Genomic DNA, 16,601 nt, shown 5'->3' with positions numbered 1-16,601 from the left:
ATGTTTGTTTTTAAATAAGGAAAGTTTACCTTTTTATAAATTTTGACTTGAGTTTAGTTTGCTTTACTGTCACATATATTAACTATAGACAAAGGAGTGAATTCTAATACCAGATTGCTACATTGCTATTGCTAAATCCACGTTTGGGTTTTCTTCTCTCTTGCGTACATTTTCTTTCAGTCTTATATATGTGTGTGTGTGTGTGTGTACGCACATGTGTGTGCATTATTTTTTTTTTAAATCAGCCTGTCTATCTAGAGATTCTGTGAAAAAGAAGTATTTAAAAAGCAAATAGAGACTATCAGCACGTCCTTTGAATATGATTTCCCAGGGCTTGGGGATAAATGAAATAAATAAAACTGTGATGCACCAGAAAGGGGTGGCATGGGAAAAAAGCCTGGTGGTTCTGGGAAGACGCGCATTCTCCTAAGACTGCATATATTGTGGCCGACCAACTAAGTCACGTGGTGGGAGGGGGCTCTTTTCTTTCTCTTCCACATCCCTTCCTCTGATGTCACAAATCTGTTCTTTCCTGGGAGAATTAATTAGTATTCATTGGGTGCAGTTGGCAAGAAGAAGGGGAGGGAGCGATCTTAAGACAGCAAGGAGGAAGAGCTGTGGGGGAGCAGGTCCTTCCCCTGGGAGCCACACAGAGCGGAGGCACAGTCGCGGGTGCAGAATGGTTGTTTTATAACTGGGATCCTCGGTGACGTATGGCTGCCTGTTCCTTGGCAGCTGTCTTTATGGACCAGTAGGCAGAGCGAAATTGACGCTGACAAGACTTTTGCATCTTGGAAGGGACTGTAATCTACTGTAGTGAAGAACAGAGCCTTTCAATCAGGCGGGTGTAAATAAGAGACGGAGGGGAGTCCAAAGAAAAGGAAGAGGAGGAAAAAAAAGTGTGTGTTGGGGGGAGCAGGGAAAAGCATTTTTGGTGGATGGTATGAAGCCAGCCATGGAAACTGCAGCCGAGGAAAATACTGAACAAAGCCAAGAGAGAAAAGGTACCCAGTGCTCCGACAATAGCCGGTTTTAAAGCTTTTCACTGAGGGTGCTTGAAAAGGGGTTAGCCGGGTTTTGTCTCTTAAATGGCTCTGAAACAATCCCTATGGCATGATCTTGTTTGCAGGGTGGTGTTTTCCTGTGGGCTGATGTTAGATGAAGAGAGCAGCCTCTCTTTAGTCCATTCCTGTTGCACATCTTCCTATGGAATGTGCTATTTCATAGAAGGATGTCCATAGTTTGTCACCAAGGGGAGTTGAATATGGGAAACTGTCTTTTTATTAATGTAATTAATCACAATTTAGCTTTTACGTTGTGCATGTTATATTTCAGGGACACGGAATGTGTTGTTCTCTGCCAGTGCCAAGACGGAACTGGAGGGGCATGCATGCTAATTACACTTTGGTTCCACTAATATAGTAGTGATTTAGACATACCTTCATTTACTTATTCTAGTGTGATTGCTCTTTCTGTGTATCAAGCCCCAACTATGGCCCGTAATGATCATTTACAGTTAGAGCTTCCGAGAGGGCATAGCTCTGTTGCCTAGTACTGATAGAACAGAAGGGGTCTTTTGCTACTTATGACTTAAAGATTTGAGGGAGGAAAATTGATGAAAGGTCCTGTTCCCTGAAGGAAATCTTAGACCATGTCACAATTTTGATATCCAGAATAGCTTTTTGAGAAATCAGTATTGTTGCAGTATGAAAATGACAGAAAATAGAAGCTGAAATTAATCTCTTTTCCTAAATAATGACTGATGTCAAGTTTGATGCCCCATGGAATCAGCTCAGCCCCTGTTAGGTTAATGGCATCTCACTGCATTTTAAGGCATCTCACTGCATTGTAAGTGATCTCCCTCACTCAAAGTCATGGACTGTCATAATTGCACAAAAACATGTTCTATATCCGCAGTGGCTCTGATGTTAAAAGCTACCATGCTAAGGTTATTTCGCTCAACGGCCCTTGCGCTCAATGACAGTCACTAAACTGTAGTAATTCTCCAGAATAGGGGCACAACTATGTTTTTCTTATGCCTATATAGGTTGAACCATATGAAATTCCTGATGGTCAACCATTTTAAACCTACAAAAACTGGTGACTATATGTAATTCCACTTAGCATGTTGGGGTAAAGGCAGCTTGTTTTTATGCAGAATTTCTTCTGTGCACATTAACATTTTTATCCTGAACAGACCAATTTCATTTTAAAAATAAATTTCTTAAAGTATGATAATACACATAACATAAAATTTGCCATTTTAACCATGCAAGAATATAATCCAGTGGCTTTAAGCAAATACCAATCTAATTTTAAAGTTGTTAGTTTGGTTCGATCCTTGTGTCAGACCGACCTCCCTCCAACAAAAACCCACCCTGTCTTCTCTTATATGTGCCTCTTTTTTTTTTCCTTTTCTCTAATCTACTTTAATGACTGAATAGTGATAAGAAAAACTCTTGAATATTTCTCACGCTGAGGAAGTGAGATAAAAGTTTAAAGATTCATTTCCATTATAAGAGACATGATTGCATGTTTGAGAGGTATAAGATCCTAACAGCATCATCCTGAGGAATTCTATCACTGTTTATAGCATTTTTTCTAAAGCAAGTGATTTTGTTTCATGTGTACTTTTTTTTTTTTATTAATATGATGGTCTCTCGTGGCAGATATAAAATGTTTTGCTTTTTTTTTTCAAAAGCAAGCAAAGGACATATAACTGATACAAAATCCTTTCTAAATAATTGTGAATTTCATAATTTAGTCTCACGGATTGCTATTTTATGTCAATTAAATATTAATAACAGGTCTACAGATTGCCACTGCATCCCTGACAAACTGCATGTGAAAATGCATTAGCTGTGGATTTACAGGCAAAATTAGAAGTGGAAAGATCATTGTGGAGGAGCTTTTAAAATTACCAAAATTTATAAACATGAATTGTTTGTTCAATAATTCATTAGCACCAAACGACCAAAAGATAGCATCACATGTATGAAACATACTTAAATAAGAATACAGGCCAGGAAATTTATTTTTACTGATCTGGAGCAAAAAGAATTGTGCTTCATCTGGAGACTGGCTTATCTAGTGATCTCCATTTAGATGAACAAGTTCCCATGTTAGCTCCACAAAGTCAAACTCATACAAGTATCTTCCTAGTTCCTCAATTTGCTTGTCCATTGTCATTAAGACCCACATAAAATAATAGCCACCGATGGTCATGTGTACTTGTCACTTGAGTATTACAGATTTATTTTTAAGTTTATAAAACAAATGCTTATTTCATTGATATGAACATTTAAAAATTTGACATCATTACTTATAGAGGGCATTATATAATTCTGGAACTGATAGACCCTCCCTCTCTGCACTTTTCTTTTAAGGCTTTCAGAAAGGATTCTTATTCTGAGTTTAATTCTATACATTTTGTCACTTCATGCAGTTTTTCATGCTGATATTACCCCTCCCAACACACACACACACACACACACACACGTTTTCAATTGTAGGTGACAGGGGCAAAGCCCATCTCTTAATTTGAGGTATTATTGCCCTACCCAGTAGCTTGTGAATTAATAGCTTTGGATAATTATTATGCTATTAAGAATGTAAATTAAACTTAGATTTCTAAATTGACCTTAGCTTTTCTAGTTGTCCTTTCCTGGGCAGGAGAACACATCCCAGCTATTGTGATTCACAAACTCCCACAGAGAGAGCTGTTTATTTAAAAACTAAATCAGAATGGCTTTGTTCCTATTTTAGACAAAAATAATCCAAGGCTCCACAAAAGAAAAGCATTTGTGTTTTTGAAATGGTCTCATAGCTTTGCTCACAGAATGCTACTGGATGACCAAAATTCACAAAGAGTGTTTAGTATATATTCAGGAATTTTTAAGGAAAGCAAGTAGCAGGCTTTCTCAGATGCATTGGTAAAATGCCAAATTGTTACAAATGACGGTTTTTAAATTGAGAGCATTAAATTAAATCAAAGTGTGAGGATTGATTGAGTAAGCAGATTCACTGCAAATGAAATAAGTGGAGGAAATGAATAAGACAGAATCAAAGGAAATAGATCACGGGATCCAATAATAAAAAGATGGAGAGTTAGGTTTCCATTTATTTCAGTGGAGTATTACTTGATGTCAATTCATTTGTGAAAACAGATGCATCTGAAATTGCTGGGAGCATGTAATCACTGGGTAGAAAAACAATTGAATCATAACAACTCTGTATGCTCTATTATATGAAAAAAAAATCTGAGTAGCTGTGATGAAGGTTATTTTTATGACATATAGGAAATTGGATTCTACTGAAATAATTATAGTCAGGCTAGTTCAGTTCCTATGAATCGTTGCTGAAATAAAATCCAGAATCTAGGCATCAAATTAAGTTCCTAACCACATAGAAAGAAAAATGTAGTAAATTGGAAATAATGTTTAATTTAAAATAAATTGCAGGATATAGTCAAGAATAAGAAATGAATTCAAATTGACTTGTTTGTAAAATTAACAGATCCATTTCCATCTTTTTTGATCAAGTAGATATGATTTTCTACATGTTTTTAAAATTTAAAAAAAATGTATACTTTTGACTCTCCTTTTTTTGTTTAGGAGGAAAAGCACTCTTTTAGAACATATGACTTGTATACTGAAAACCAGGGGGTACATTTAACATGTCACAATATTCTTAATGATCGATGAGTTATGCATTTTTATTGACATTTTTTAACTTGTATTTATGAATGTGGTACGGAGAAAGTTTTAGATGCACTTTTTCTCTAAGAATTTGCCAAGGTGGACATCTGAAGAGATGGTGTCTGGGGAATAGGCTATAGAGAAAAGTGCCTGGCCAGATGGTGTGAGACACATGTGGTAGGTATGATATGGTGTCATTTGATTCTTCTTCTTCTTTTTTTTTTTTTTTTTAAGAAAATTTAAATGTGGAGAAAGATCTCAAAGAGCCATTTGGTACATCTGCCACTTTTTACATTATCAGTTCCATAAGCATACTTTACAAGACTTGGTCATGCTAATTCATTAGAAAAGAGTTCTGGTCTATTTCTGGAAACTTACCTTTTGTCTTCCTTGGAACTGAGTGTCAACCCAAATTAAGATCGTACATTTTAAGATTATGTTTCTTTGTCACTTGGAAGTACAAGTCAATTTAAGGTAAATGATCTTAATAAAATATTTAGTCTTGCTATATTTGAGAACATGCAAAATAGCCCGTGTCTGCATGATGTAAGCTTCCCCTTCCCATGACTGGTGTTGGATTGTTCCAAAGATACTCCCCTCCTTTTTTCTCCCTTGGACCAAATGCATGCATGTGCACACACCCACACATACATGCACACCCGTGCACACTAACATACACACACATGAGATGTTTGGCCAGGAGTAGGACTGGCTATGGGATGAAGAAAGAACAGGATGCACATTGACTTTTAAGAGAGGGAAGCTACAATTCCAGTTTTGCAAATGTGCTTTGTTGCTCCTCATTTGTTTATTCATTTATTCACTTCATTGTGTTCTCCTTTGAAATGTTATCCCCTGTCCTCTCAGCATTTGTTAGAGGAGTGAAAGTGTACTAACTCATTTTAGGCACTATCATTAAGAGTGGTACAATTTCAGCTGGGCATGGTGACATACACCTGTAATCCCGGCAATTTGGGAGGCTAAGGCAGGAGGCTGACAAGTTCAAGGGCAGCCTCAGGAACTTAAGGAGACCCTGACTCAAAATAAAAAAGGGCTAGGAATGTGGCCCAGGGGTTAAGCACTCCTGGGTTCAATCCCCATTACCAAAAAAAAAAGTAGTATAATCTCAGGTTCCATAATTTTGTTGGATTGGTGGCAAATAAAATAGAAGACAACAGTGGCATAGAAAATTTTGATTCTTAACCAGCCCAGTGATATTTGTCTTTGGAGAGTGTGTAATAGGAGAAAATAAAGTAATATCATATTTTATAGGCTGACTTTATTAGTTATATTAACTGATTTATATAATTAAGTCTTACTATGCTATATTTGGCATCACAAGTCACACTTTTTTCGAAATGTAAAGGACCAGGTAGCAAATACTTACAGTTTTGCAGACCACAGGTCTTTGTCACACCTGTTGAAATCTGCCATTGTAGCATGAAAGCAATCATAATATGAAAACAAATGATTGCAATTTTGTTCCAATAAAACTTTTTTTATAAAAACAGCCAGCTGGGGATATAGCTCAGTTGGAAGAGTGCTTGCCTTGCATGCACAAGACCCTGGGTGCAATCCCCAGCACCAAAAAACAAAAACCCAGATAGCCATCATTTGCCAACCATTACTATATTCTATATTCTATTGTATTGTTATGGCTTTCTTTTAATATTTTAGCTAATAGCTAAAAATGAAGGATGATAAATATAGCTTTGAATGATCAGTGAATATTTTCTCTCTAGGCAGCTTAGTGATTGTCACTTAATTGCTTCTAACATAATAAACAGGGAAAAAAAAGGAATGCAGCACTGTTTTGCTTTCTTTTCTTTAGTTTCCCATTGTTCATGTCATGCCCAACTTTGGTGATGACCACTCACAGTTGTGTGTCTACATAAACCACTAGCACTCACCACATCCCCATCTTCTGATCTCAAAGGGGGACATTTTGCAGTGTTTCCTCCATAAGGCCTAAACCATTTCCTCATTCTTACCAGATGCCTGGAATGAACAGGGTGTTTTGATATACCCCTGGAGCTGAGGCTTTTTGCAATCAGGCTTTTTGCTTCTAGGTGTTTGGACCCTGTCCTCAGTATTCAAATATATATTGTGCTCTCTGAAAATTTACAGATAGCCTTATATTTAATGTCTCAATTTTATCTCAAGTTTATTTTATACTAAGTTTATCTCTGGGGCTGGGGAATATAGCTTAGTTGATAGAGTGCTTGCCTCACATGCACAAGGCCCTGGGTTCAATCCCCAGCACCAAAAAACCAAAAAGTTTATTTCTAAAATGTAAAATCCAAGTGATTTTTCTTTTCTTTACTATTTAAAGATTTGCTGTTGTAATAAGACCTCTCCAGAAGTATCAGTTCAGGGAATGGGAAAACATCTATGCAGTTGCTGATCCCATTTGTGCATCTGCTGGGGTAGTTATGTTTGAATGATGAATTAAGTACCTCAGGCGTGGCTGCCAGAAGACACACTGGTGTTAGGAAATCCATGGTTTTTCATTGATGTTGCCCAGCAGCTAGTGACTGATTCACCAAATGTCTGCAGACTTCCCCATCCATATAGAGAGATGAGGGCAGGACAGGGACAGATCCTCTGAATTGCATGGCCTGGCTAGAGTAGAAGTCTACAGGGTAGGGAACATGGAGGGCCATTCTGGGTCCATGGGCTCCCAGTGTGTTTCCTTACTTCCAACTAAATATTCATTCAGCTAATAGTTATTAGGCACCTACTGTATGCTGGGTGTGCAAAGATGAAATCTGAAAAAGGAAGATGAGGGGCTGGGAGTGTAAATCAGAAATAGAGCACTTCCTAGCATGCATGGGCCCTGGGTTCCATCCCCAGCACCCACTCCCCCCCCCAAAAAGAAGGATGAAAAATTTCACATTAAAAGTGACTAAGGTACTTAGAATCCTCTTGTTTGGGGGACCAACATGAAGGGCTCACAGCCACTTTGCTAAGAGGAAATTAGATTGTTCGATGAGGTGACTTGACCTTCTGGTTCTTTCTAGCCTCAAGAGTTCTTTGCTGCAGAGAACATAGCACCTTTGAGAATCTTCTTGAAGGCTGAGGATTATGAGCTTTTATAAACCTGAATTAACATCAGTAGCTGAGGACCAGGGCCATTTCTTTAGGAGGCATAGCACAGCTCACCTCAGCATGGACCTCAGAAAAACACTGCTGCCTCTGGAAAAAGTATAGAACAGCCGCAAATGCACAGGCTCAGGAGGAGGTTGCAGTGGTTTTTTAAAGTGCGCCTCTGGAGGCTGATCGCCCAGGTGCACACCCAGGCTCCTCCACCCACTGGCCAAATGATCTTTACCTTTTTGTCTCCCTCCCTTCTTCATTTATCAAGACAGAATAACAATTTCATAAGGTAGTTGTGATGGATAATGGAACAGGCACCATGTGCTCATTAATATGACAACTAGCACATCATAAACACTTTATAAATTATAGCTGTCACCCTCAGCACTGATAACAGAAACAGCAGTAGCCAAAAAGTTTTGTTGTGCAGTTCTGATCTTATTCAAGTCTCTTTTATTTCTCCTTTTAGACAAAGCATTTTTATCTTACTTTGAAGTCAAAAAGGGTCTCTCTAAAGTGTCACCTAGAAAAGTAAGTCTTTGCTTCCCAATCTGAAAATTCTTAAGAGTTTTCAGAGAGAGAGGAGCGTGGAGTTGGGATTCCATGCAGGCACTGTCAGATTTTCAGTGTACCCTGTCAGGGTGTTTGCTGCTTTGCCTCCCAATGTGGATATTTACTGGGTCTTTATCGGCAGCCATCTAAGGTGCCAAATGGAGCATTAAAACTGCTCTTCTGATGGAATCATTGCCCACATCAGTGCCAGAAGCATTTTTTTAAAATCTCTAAATATTTGTGATACCCAGAGGACATAACCCCTTATCCAGTTTATAGAATTTTCAGACATAAACTGGCCATGGTGACCTTAGTTTGTTAGAGATTTCAAGATTATAATTCAACTGTTACCAGAAGCTTCTTCTATGCCAGGCAAATTGGTAGGTATTTTCTTCTCCATTCCCTAAAAAGTGGGAAACAGTCATATTGACAGAGACCTAAGTCCTTTGGAGGCCAGTTGTCAACACCTGAGTAAGCTCTGACTTGAGCCCCAGACCTGCAGCCCTTTCTTCATACTGAGAAATCATTGAAATGGGATTTAATGTAGAATATTCTAGACTCTGATATTCTGAGCTGAAGGAGAGGTGACACAGAATACCACAAATGTCAGTGGAGGATAGATATTTTATCCAAGATTCAGCAGGCTACTGGGTTATGTGTCAGATTTTTAGGACTGAAACTGGGGACAATTATAGAGAGTGAACCTATGTTCACCTTTGCTTATGCAGCTGGCAAAAATTATAGTGCTCTTTTGGTCTGAAAAGGAAATAAAACAGAAAGAAAAATTGTGCAAAGCCAAATTTTAACTATAAATAGTGTCTTTTCCAAATGAGCATTTTGAGGGGTGGGTTGGAGGGAGGAGGTGGAGACATGAACAAAGGAAAGGAGATTTTGGTGATCTGTATAAATTGAAATTAAAAGACGAAGGAAGCGACTCCAACATTCTTAAATGTATCATGCAGAGTTGTTGAACTGATACTGAAGGATTACATTTCAATAGCATATATTTAAGCTCCCATTTCCTTGAAGTATATGGTAAAAGAATAAATAAAAATGCTGATATAGAATCTTTGCTGGAGATAGAGACACTGACTCTTTGCCACCTGAAATTGGCAGTGAACAGCAGAGCTGAAATGGAAATTGGCAGGTACCACTGGATGTACCCAGGCTCAAAGAACCACCAGTACCATCCTGTGCCAACCATGGGGGACAGGGCTAGCCCCTTGAGCAGTCCAGGTAAATACAGCCTTGGGGTGAATTCTAATAGCAAGTCAACTGTTCTCTTTACTATGATTTGTAATAGCTCTTTCAGTTTCGTGATATTTTATGTTTTGCTTGATGCATTAATTTGTTGACATGGGCATGGGTGGAATTGGCCCTTTAAAAATTTTTTAATCATCTTTCATTTTCTCTCCCCCTTTCCATTCCACCCCATCTTTCTCTATTTTCTCTCCCTCTTTCCTCACCCCACCTCTTCTTCTCTAAGGGAACAGTGTACAGTAAGATAGGCCTTGGGGCTAACATAAAATTTTGGATGTCTGAACCAATAATGGGGAAGGGGGACCATATATGTCCACCACTGGGCCTGGAACAGGACCAGGGCAGACAAGGAGCCTTGGATGTAGGAGTTCTGAGCATGCCCCCAATATCTCTTCAACCTGGCTGTTTTGTGTCACCCTCTTTTAACATTGGTCAATGTTTTTGAGAAAGAGAAATCCAAGCATGTGAAATTAGGATTGGATCAGTGTGTGTTCAACTCCCACCAGGTAGGTCCCTTGAATTCAGTTTCCATTTTCCTTGCTCTTGAAGAGCACTGGTGTCTCAAACCACTAGGTACTGGGTCTGGATAAAATCCATGATTGGATTTGGGGATCTCGGGGAAGGGAGAATGCTGACCAATATGGGCATCTACCCTTTTGTATTCCCAAAGTTTACATGTGGCAATGTTCAGCTCAGGTGGTGAAAACTCAATGATTTAGCTAACATAGAACTGTAGTTCAAAGTATGTCGGATGTGACATAAAGGGCTGCTGGCGGGTCAGATAAACACAACAGCAGGCTTAAAGTATTGCTGTGATTTTTGTGTCACCCATAATGTCATCTCTCCCAAATGGCTGCTTGCTTTGTTAGGAATAAATCAGAAATGGCAGCTTAGCAAGTACAGCTCTGGAAGGAGCAATCCTGAGATACAGTGGAAGATACCTATTGAATGGCAAAGTCATAAAACCCTTTATTTCATAAAACCATCTTTTTTTCTTCAAGACCTAGATTGTGGTGTCAGGTTAATGGCCATGAAATCTGACTTTCTGCCTTGGATCTGTTAGGTACCAGTTCTGTGTGTATCTGTGCAACGCTGGTTAGAAAAGGTGAGCAGAAATGGATCAGGCATCCATTCTCATAGATCTTTTAAAGAATGTAGGGGGTACCAGATATGGTGGTGCATGCCTGTAATCCCAGCAACTGGAGAGACTGAGGCAGGAGGATTACAAGTTTGAGGCAAGCCTCAGCAACTTAGAGAGGCCTGGTCTCAAAAAATAAAAGGGGCTGGGGATGTGGCTCAATGGTTACGAGCCCCTGGATTCAATCCCCAGTCCAGTAGGAAAAGAAAAGAAAAAAGAAAGGGTTCTGGAATCTTGATTTTAAAAAATTGTCTTTAGACATAATATAACCAATACAATACTGTTCAGTAATAAAAAGGAATGAAGTATTGACCCATGCTGTGACATGGGTCAATGTCAAAAATATGTTAAGTAAAAGAAGTCAGACACAATGTTATATGGCTCCATTTGTTTTAAATTTCCAGAACTGGTGAATCCATAGAGACAAAAAATAGATTACTGGTTGTCAGAGACTTAGGAAAGTGGGGAATGGACCACAACTATAGATGGGCACAAGGAATGATGAAGATGTTCTGAAATGAGATTGTGGTGATGTCAATTTACCCGAAACCATTGAGTAGTACATTTGAAATAAGTGAATTTTATGAACATAAATTGTACTCCATGAAGGTATTTTAAAAAGTGCCCCCCCTCTGGGGCTGGGGATGTGGCTCAAGCGGTAGCGCGCTCGCCTGGCATGCGTGCGGCCCGGGTTCGATCCTCAGCACCACATACAAACAAAGATGTTGTGTCCTCCGAAAACTAAAAAATAAATATTAAAATTCTCTCTCTATCGCTCTCTCCTCTGTCTCTATCTTTAAAAAAAAAAAAAAGTGCCCCCCCCCAAGCTATTAGGCACGTGTAGTTTAAGGTTGGCGGGTATTTGTTAACAAGAAAGCCCCTGGTATCAGAAACTACTGCTTGAGGCAGGAGGGTGGTCATTTTAAGAATAAGTGTTAGGGGCTGGGGCTGGGGCTCAGTGGTAGAGCGCTTGCCTAGCATATACAATGCGCTGGGTTTGATCTTCAGCACCACATAAAAACAAATAAATAAATAAATAACGTATTGTGTCCAACTACTATATATATATAAATAAAAGAATAAGTGTTAGATGACAGTTTATGCTGTGTAATACCACCACCAAGGGTTGGGTACTGCTTCAAATCCCATCTGGAGAGCCTGAGTCAGATGAATAATGATTGTCAACAGCCCCTTGTCCATTCAGGTCTGGTTTTGGCACCAAAGAAGTTCAGGCCAGCATAGGTCTTTCTGCCAGATAGGTTAGGCGATAATGGATTTTATCTGAGCATGCTGGTGCACACTTATAATCCAACAACTTGGGAGACTGAGGCAGGAAGATTCAAGTTCAAAGCCAGTCTCAGCAAATTAGCAAGGCCCTAAGCAATTTAGCAAGACCCTATCTCAAAAATAAAAGATAAAAGGGACTGGGGGTATAGCTCAGTGGTAAGCACTCCTGGATTCAATCCCCAGTTCCCTTCCCTCCAAATCCTCAATCTTGAAATGGTCTCAACCCACACAGTTTTAACTTTTTTGTGCATGAACTGCAATCATTGGTGAGAGGGGGAAATGCTGCTGACGCACAAAACATTGGGATCATTTGTGTCTGTGCTGGCCATAGAGACCTTACTCTTGATAGTATAAAGACAATGGTGTAGGCCTCAGAGAAGGGGGCTTTAAACCGACCATGCTGTCACCTTTCCAGGAGCTTAGAGGTTTTCTTGGCTCCAAAATCGATGCAGTTGCCATTCTGTACTTAGATCCTAACCAGATGGTGTGAGGGAAAAAATAGAGAATTCCATATGGCTCTTGTGTCTTTTTTTTTTTTTTGTATAGAGTTCTCAGTTTCTTTCCACTGGGAGAAAGAGGTTTTGATACAGCCTGACCAAGAAGTCTTTGCCAAAGGAAAATGCTTCTCTCACCCACATAGTCTTGTCTTGCAGCAGGGGCATCCATTCCTCCAACTTCCTTATTCCCCCACCACAAATGTCAAGGCTGTTCTAGTGTCCTTTGTCTTGATTTTTTTTTTTTTTTTGTCTTTTTTTCCCCCCTGCTGCAGCTTCCTGATACAATGACTTTTTAAAGACCTAGGTAATAACTCTTTCACCCTTTTTTATCTTTTCATTTTTTCCATACATCTGGTCTAGGCCTACAAAGGTCAAAGGAGGAACCCCTTGTAAAACTGCCTGAGGGGCCTAGGTCTGAGATAGTAATCTGATGCTTATTGCAAGGGTGAAACAAGATCTAATGCTAGATCTGCATTCTATGGAAAATTGTGCTTAAGGTTTAGGAAACATTCCCAGGCTGCTATAAATTGTGTTACGCAGGCTTCAGAGAATAGTTTCAGAGAACTTAGATTCTCTGCTTCAAGTGTGGGCTGTAGCTCAGCAGAATTGGCATCTCCTGGGAATTTGGGAGAAAGGTACAATCTCAGTCCTCCCTATCTACACTGAATCAGAATCTGTATTTTAGTAAGATTTCCAGGTGATTCCTATGCACATGAAGGTTTGGGAAACATTAATTTACAGCCAAGTCCATGAAAAAGAAAGGCACAGACAGGAAGGAATCGAAGATGTGAAGTTACCTTCAAAATCTAGAAATTTGTCTTTGGAAAAGAGAAAAAATTGCTTAAAGTATTGATTCTTTCTTCTTTCTGTCTCTATTTATGGAGAGGTATGAGTAAGATGTGTCATGGTAATCATGAACATGAGTCCTGGTTGGTTTGAAATACTGTGACCTTTGATTCTCTTACCTGCTTGTCTGATGAAGGAGATTGGGAAGGAGCTGTGAAGGTGAAAAAGGTTCATTTTCTTGGGCAAAGAGAGGGCCAGAGGAGAAAGTTAGTAATGGGAGTTTGAGAATAGTTCTCAAATGCGTCTCATGTACCTCTTGAATATAATTTATGGCATATAAGCTGTATTTATTATTTAATGTAGGCTGCGATCCAATGGACCAAGAATGACTGCTCATATATACAGTGGTAAATCTGTAGTTGAGAATTCAGCCTGACAGATAAAGAACACAACAACCATTAACTTCACCAACCCATCCCCCTCTCCCAAATCTGAATAGCTCTGATGCTTACTTAGATTGAGATGGCTGTAGACCATTCCAGAAGTCCAGAAAAAGATGGTGTTCTCTCACCTATGGAACATAATAGAGGGGTGAAGAGAGGAGAGCTGTGGAAATGCTGGTGTTCAGCAAGATGCCCAAATGTTGTGCTTTGCATGGTCAACTATGGATTCCCGAGCAGCCATGGGGGTTGGTGACTGAGAGGGAGGGAGAAGTATCTTGAGTGAACTGCTATGACTTGGGTTCTACAGTCTTACTCTCAGGACTCTGTTCAAGGCTGTGTATGTGTCCAGGTGTGACCTCAGGCAGGCTACCTGAGAACGGCAGACTTCCTCTTCCTGTCCTCTGACTGCTGAGCCTGGGACTTTCCTCTCATGCAGTTACTTTATGGCCTGGCAGCTATGGGTAAGAGTCTTGGAAAAAGCTGTTGGTTTAAGGCCACCAAATTTGAGGTCTTTCTCCAAATCATTTTAAATGTATTTCAAGAGGAAAATGCCTCCTACTGTAATTGTATGCACCATTGGGGCCTGTGCTTGTGGTTGGGTGTCTGCCATAACCCACGTGCCAATCCTGCTGTGCAGGTTCTGGGGCACTGCCTCACTGTTCCCCAGAGCCTGGGTGCACAAGCTTTCTGAGCTTAGATGGCTCAATCCAGGGAAGCTCTCAACCTGTCGGATGCTTCCTGTCACTCTGGGTGTTTCTGGTGCGATGGAGGGAAATGGTGAACAAGCACACTATAGCCCAGGTTCATGCTGCCAAGTTCCTGAGGTTTTTAGGATTCTTTACATTTTGTTTTCTGATATATAAATTATTTCATTTTCATATCACAAAAAGGTGGTCTATGGTACAGTAACTATTTTATAGCTTATTTAGCAAAGACTGTAATCAGCCATTTTATATCCATAAAACATTTCTAGGTGTTTACAAAGGTTCAATTTTTGGTCTGCTATGTTGTCATTAAATGATTAGCACTTGATTGTGTAAGAGTGACTTACTGTGTCTGTGATCTATCAGTTTTTTCTGCCTTTTGGTCCTGTGTCCTGTGTAGGAAGACGAAGCAGAGATGAGAAGCAAATGCATCCATATTGAGTGCTGATCTGAAGCTTTTTGTCAGGCACAGCAATTGGTTTTAGGGACACAACTTGGATTACTCCAAGTTGAATAATTCTAGGTGTTTAGAAATTGTGGCATATGGTCTTTCCTTTCTTCCTGATCCCACTCACATTGTTTTCAGTTAGAATTACCTTATTTTGTTTTTAAATGTTTTGCTCCCCTTCCAGGTAACTGAAGCTACCCGGAAGTAGCTAAGGAAGCCACTTGAGTCTTCCTATCTCCCTCCAGGCTGTCCTTTTAGACCCCAGTTCACTCTCAAATTATCCACACACATCACCTGTTTCCAGTTCTGTGAAAAACTGATGTAAAATGGCTTTTGTACTAAATGGAGAGTCTTAGATGGGACAAGTATCAGAGAGTCATTTAGATGGATCGAGACTTTCTCTGAAGGTCATTATGTTTGCATTTTATCTGGAAGTTTCCATGGATGACGCTTTGGTCCCAAGAAGATTAACTAGTGCTGAAACAAATTTCAGGCTGGTAGGAGACATAAAACAAATACTTGAACAACCTTGTTTATCAATGTAATCAATGGAGATTCCTGTGAGGACTTGACTTAGACCAGGATTGTGATGCCACCCACTATGCTTTTTGCAAATAATTTTATGTGAACCAGCCATGCTCATTCATTTACAGATGCTTTGTGGCTACTTTGATGCTCCAATAGGAGAAATGAAAAGTCACTTTGCAACAGTAATCTCTACAAGACCCTGAATCAGTGAAGTGCTGTCCCATCACCTTGGCCATATTATAATCCTAAGAAGCAAGTTACTAGAACCAGCCCACACTCAAGGGGGAGGGAATTACCCAAGGACATGACTATAGGAGTGGGGCCTGTTAGAAAGCTGTCTGCCATAGTCCATGAAATACTTCACAGTGGAAATGCATCCTAAGTTCTCTTAGAGCACTGGCTTCTCTCCTGAATGATAATAGCCCCTTCACTTTCCCAAAGTCTCACCTTTGGGAGCCTGCATCCCAGTACTGGGTACCTAGTCGGTGCTTGATGACCCCTGAGACACTAGACTTTAAGAAACAAGGTCTTCGAATCTCACTGTCTGCTTTGTCCTGTCTTAGTGCCTGGGACCATTTATGGTATTGTGACAATTGTTTTATTTTTTAGCACTCATGATGTGTGGCTCCATGTGATACTGTACAGTTTTGGTGTCCTTTGTGTACTTACTTGACTTGCCTCCTGGGCCAGGCTGATGAGGACCTTGCACTCTCATTTGCACAGGAGCTTAATAGGTATTGAAGTAAACTGAACTTGACTGGCTAGTGCAGTTCTCTACAAAGGCTTGTGTACATTCTAAGTTGGGAGAAAGAATGTAAATGGTGTTAACTTTGTGGACTAAATTAGTTTTCTCTAATATGTCTTCAACCTTGGCTTATAGCAGAATCCTGGGGTCGGGGGGGGTGGTCTTTTAAAATCTTGAGACCACCTCCATCCAGACCAACTCAAGTCCAAATCTTGGAATGGGGCTAGCCATCAGCCCATCAGCATTTTTATTTTTTGGGGGGGTGGTACTGGGGATTGAACTCAGGGTCACTAGACCACCGGGCCATATCCCCAGCTCTATTTTGTATTTTATTTAGAGACAGGGTCTCACTGAATTCCTTAGTGCCTCACTGTTGCTTAGGCTGGCTTTGAACTCGTGATCCTCCTATCTCAGCCTCCC

The 16,601-nt window shown here is 39.9% G+C and overlaps 1 protein-coding gene across 5 annotated transcripts in view; it reads left to right on the top strand.

The window, feature by feature from the left end:
• Positions 1-564: 564 nt before the first annotated feature.
• Positions 565-16,601, top strand: part of Gpm6b (glycoprotein M6B) — a 45,044-nt gene continuing 29,007 nt past the window's right edge. The window contains exons 1-2 of one of the 5 annotated variants that reach the window (XM_015488041.2): positions 565-1,004; positions 9,462-9,581. In XM_015488041.2, the coding sequence (XP_015343527.1) occupies positions 944-1,004; positions 9,462-9,581 (181 nt within the window). In that variant the 5' untranslated portion in view covers positions 565-943. The remainder of the gene's footprint in view (positions 1,005-9,461; positions 9,582-16,601) is intronic. The other 4 variants (XM_048796410.1, XM_015488042.2, XM_048796409.1 and 1 more) reach the window with 4 other exon arrangements.

This window comes from Marmota marmota, unplaced genomic scaffold (genome assembly GCF_001458135.2).
Source record: "Marmota marmota marmota unplaced genomic scaffold, marMar, whole genome shotgun sequence".
Lineage (NCBI taxonomy): Eukaryota > Metazoa > Chordata > Mammalia > Rodentia > Sciuridae > Marmota > Marmota marmota.
Note: the sequence above shows the minus strand (reverse complement) of the source record. Positions and strands in the feature narration are given on the sequence as shown.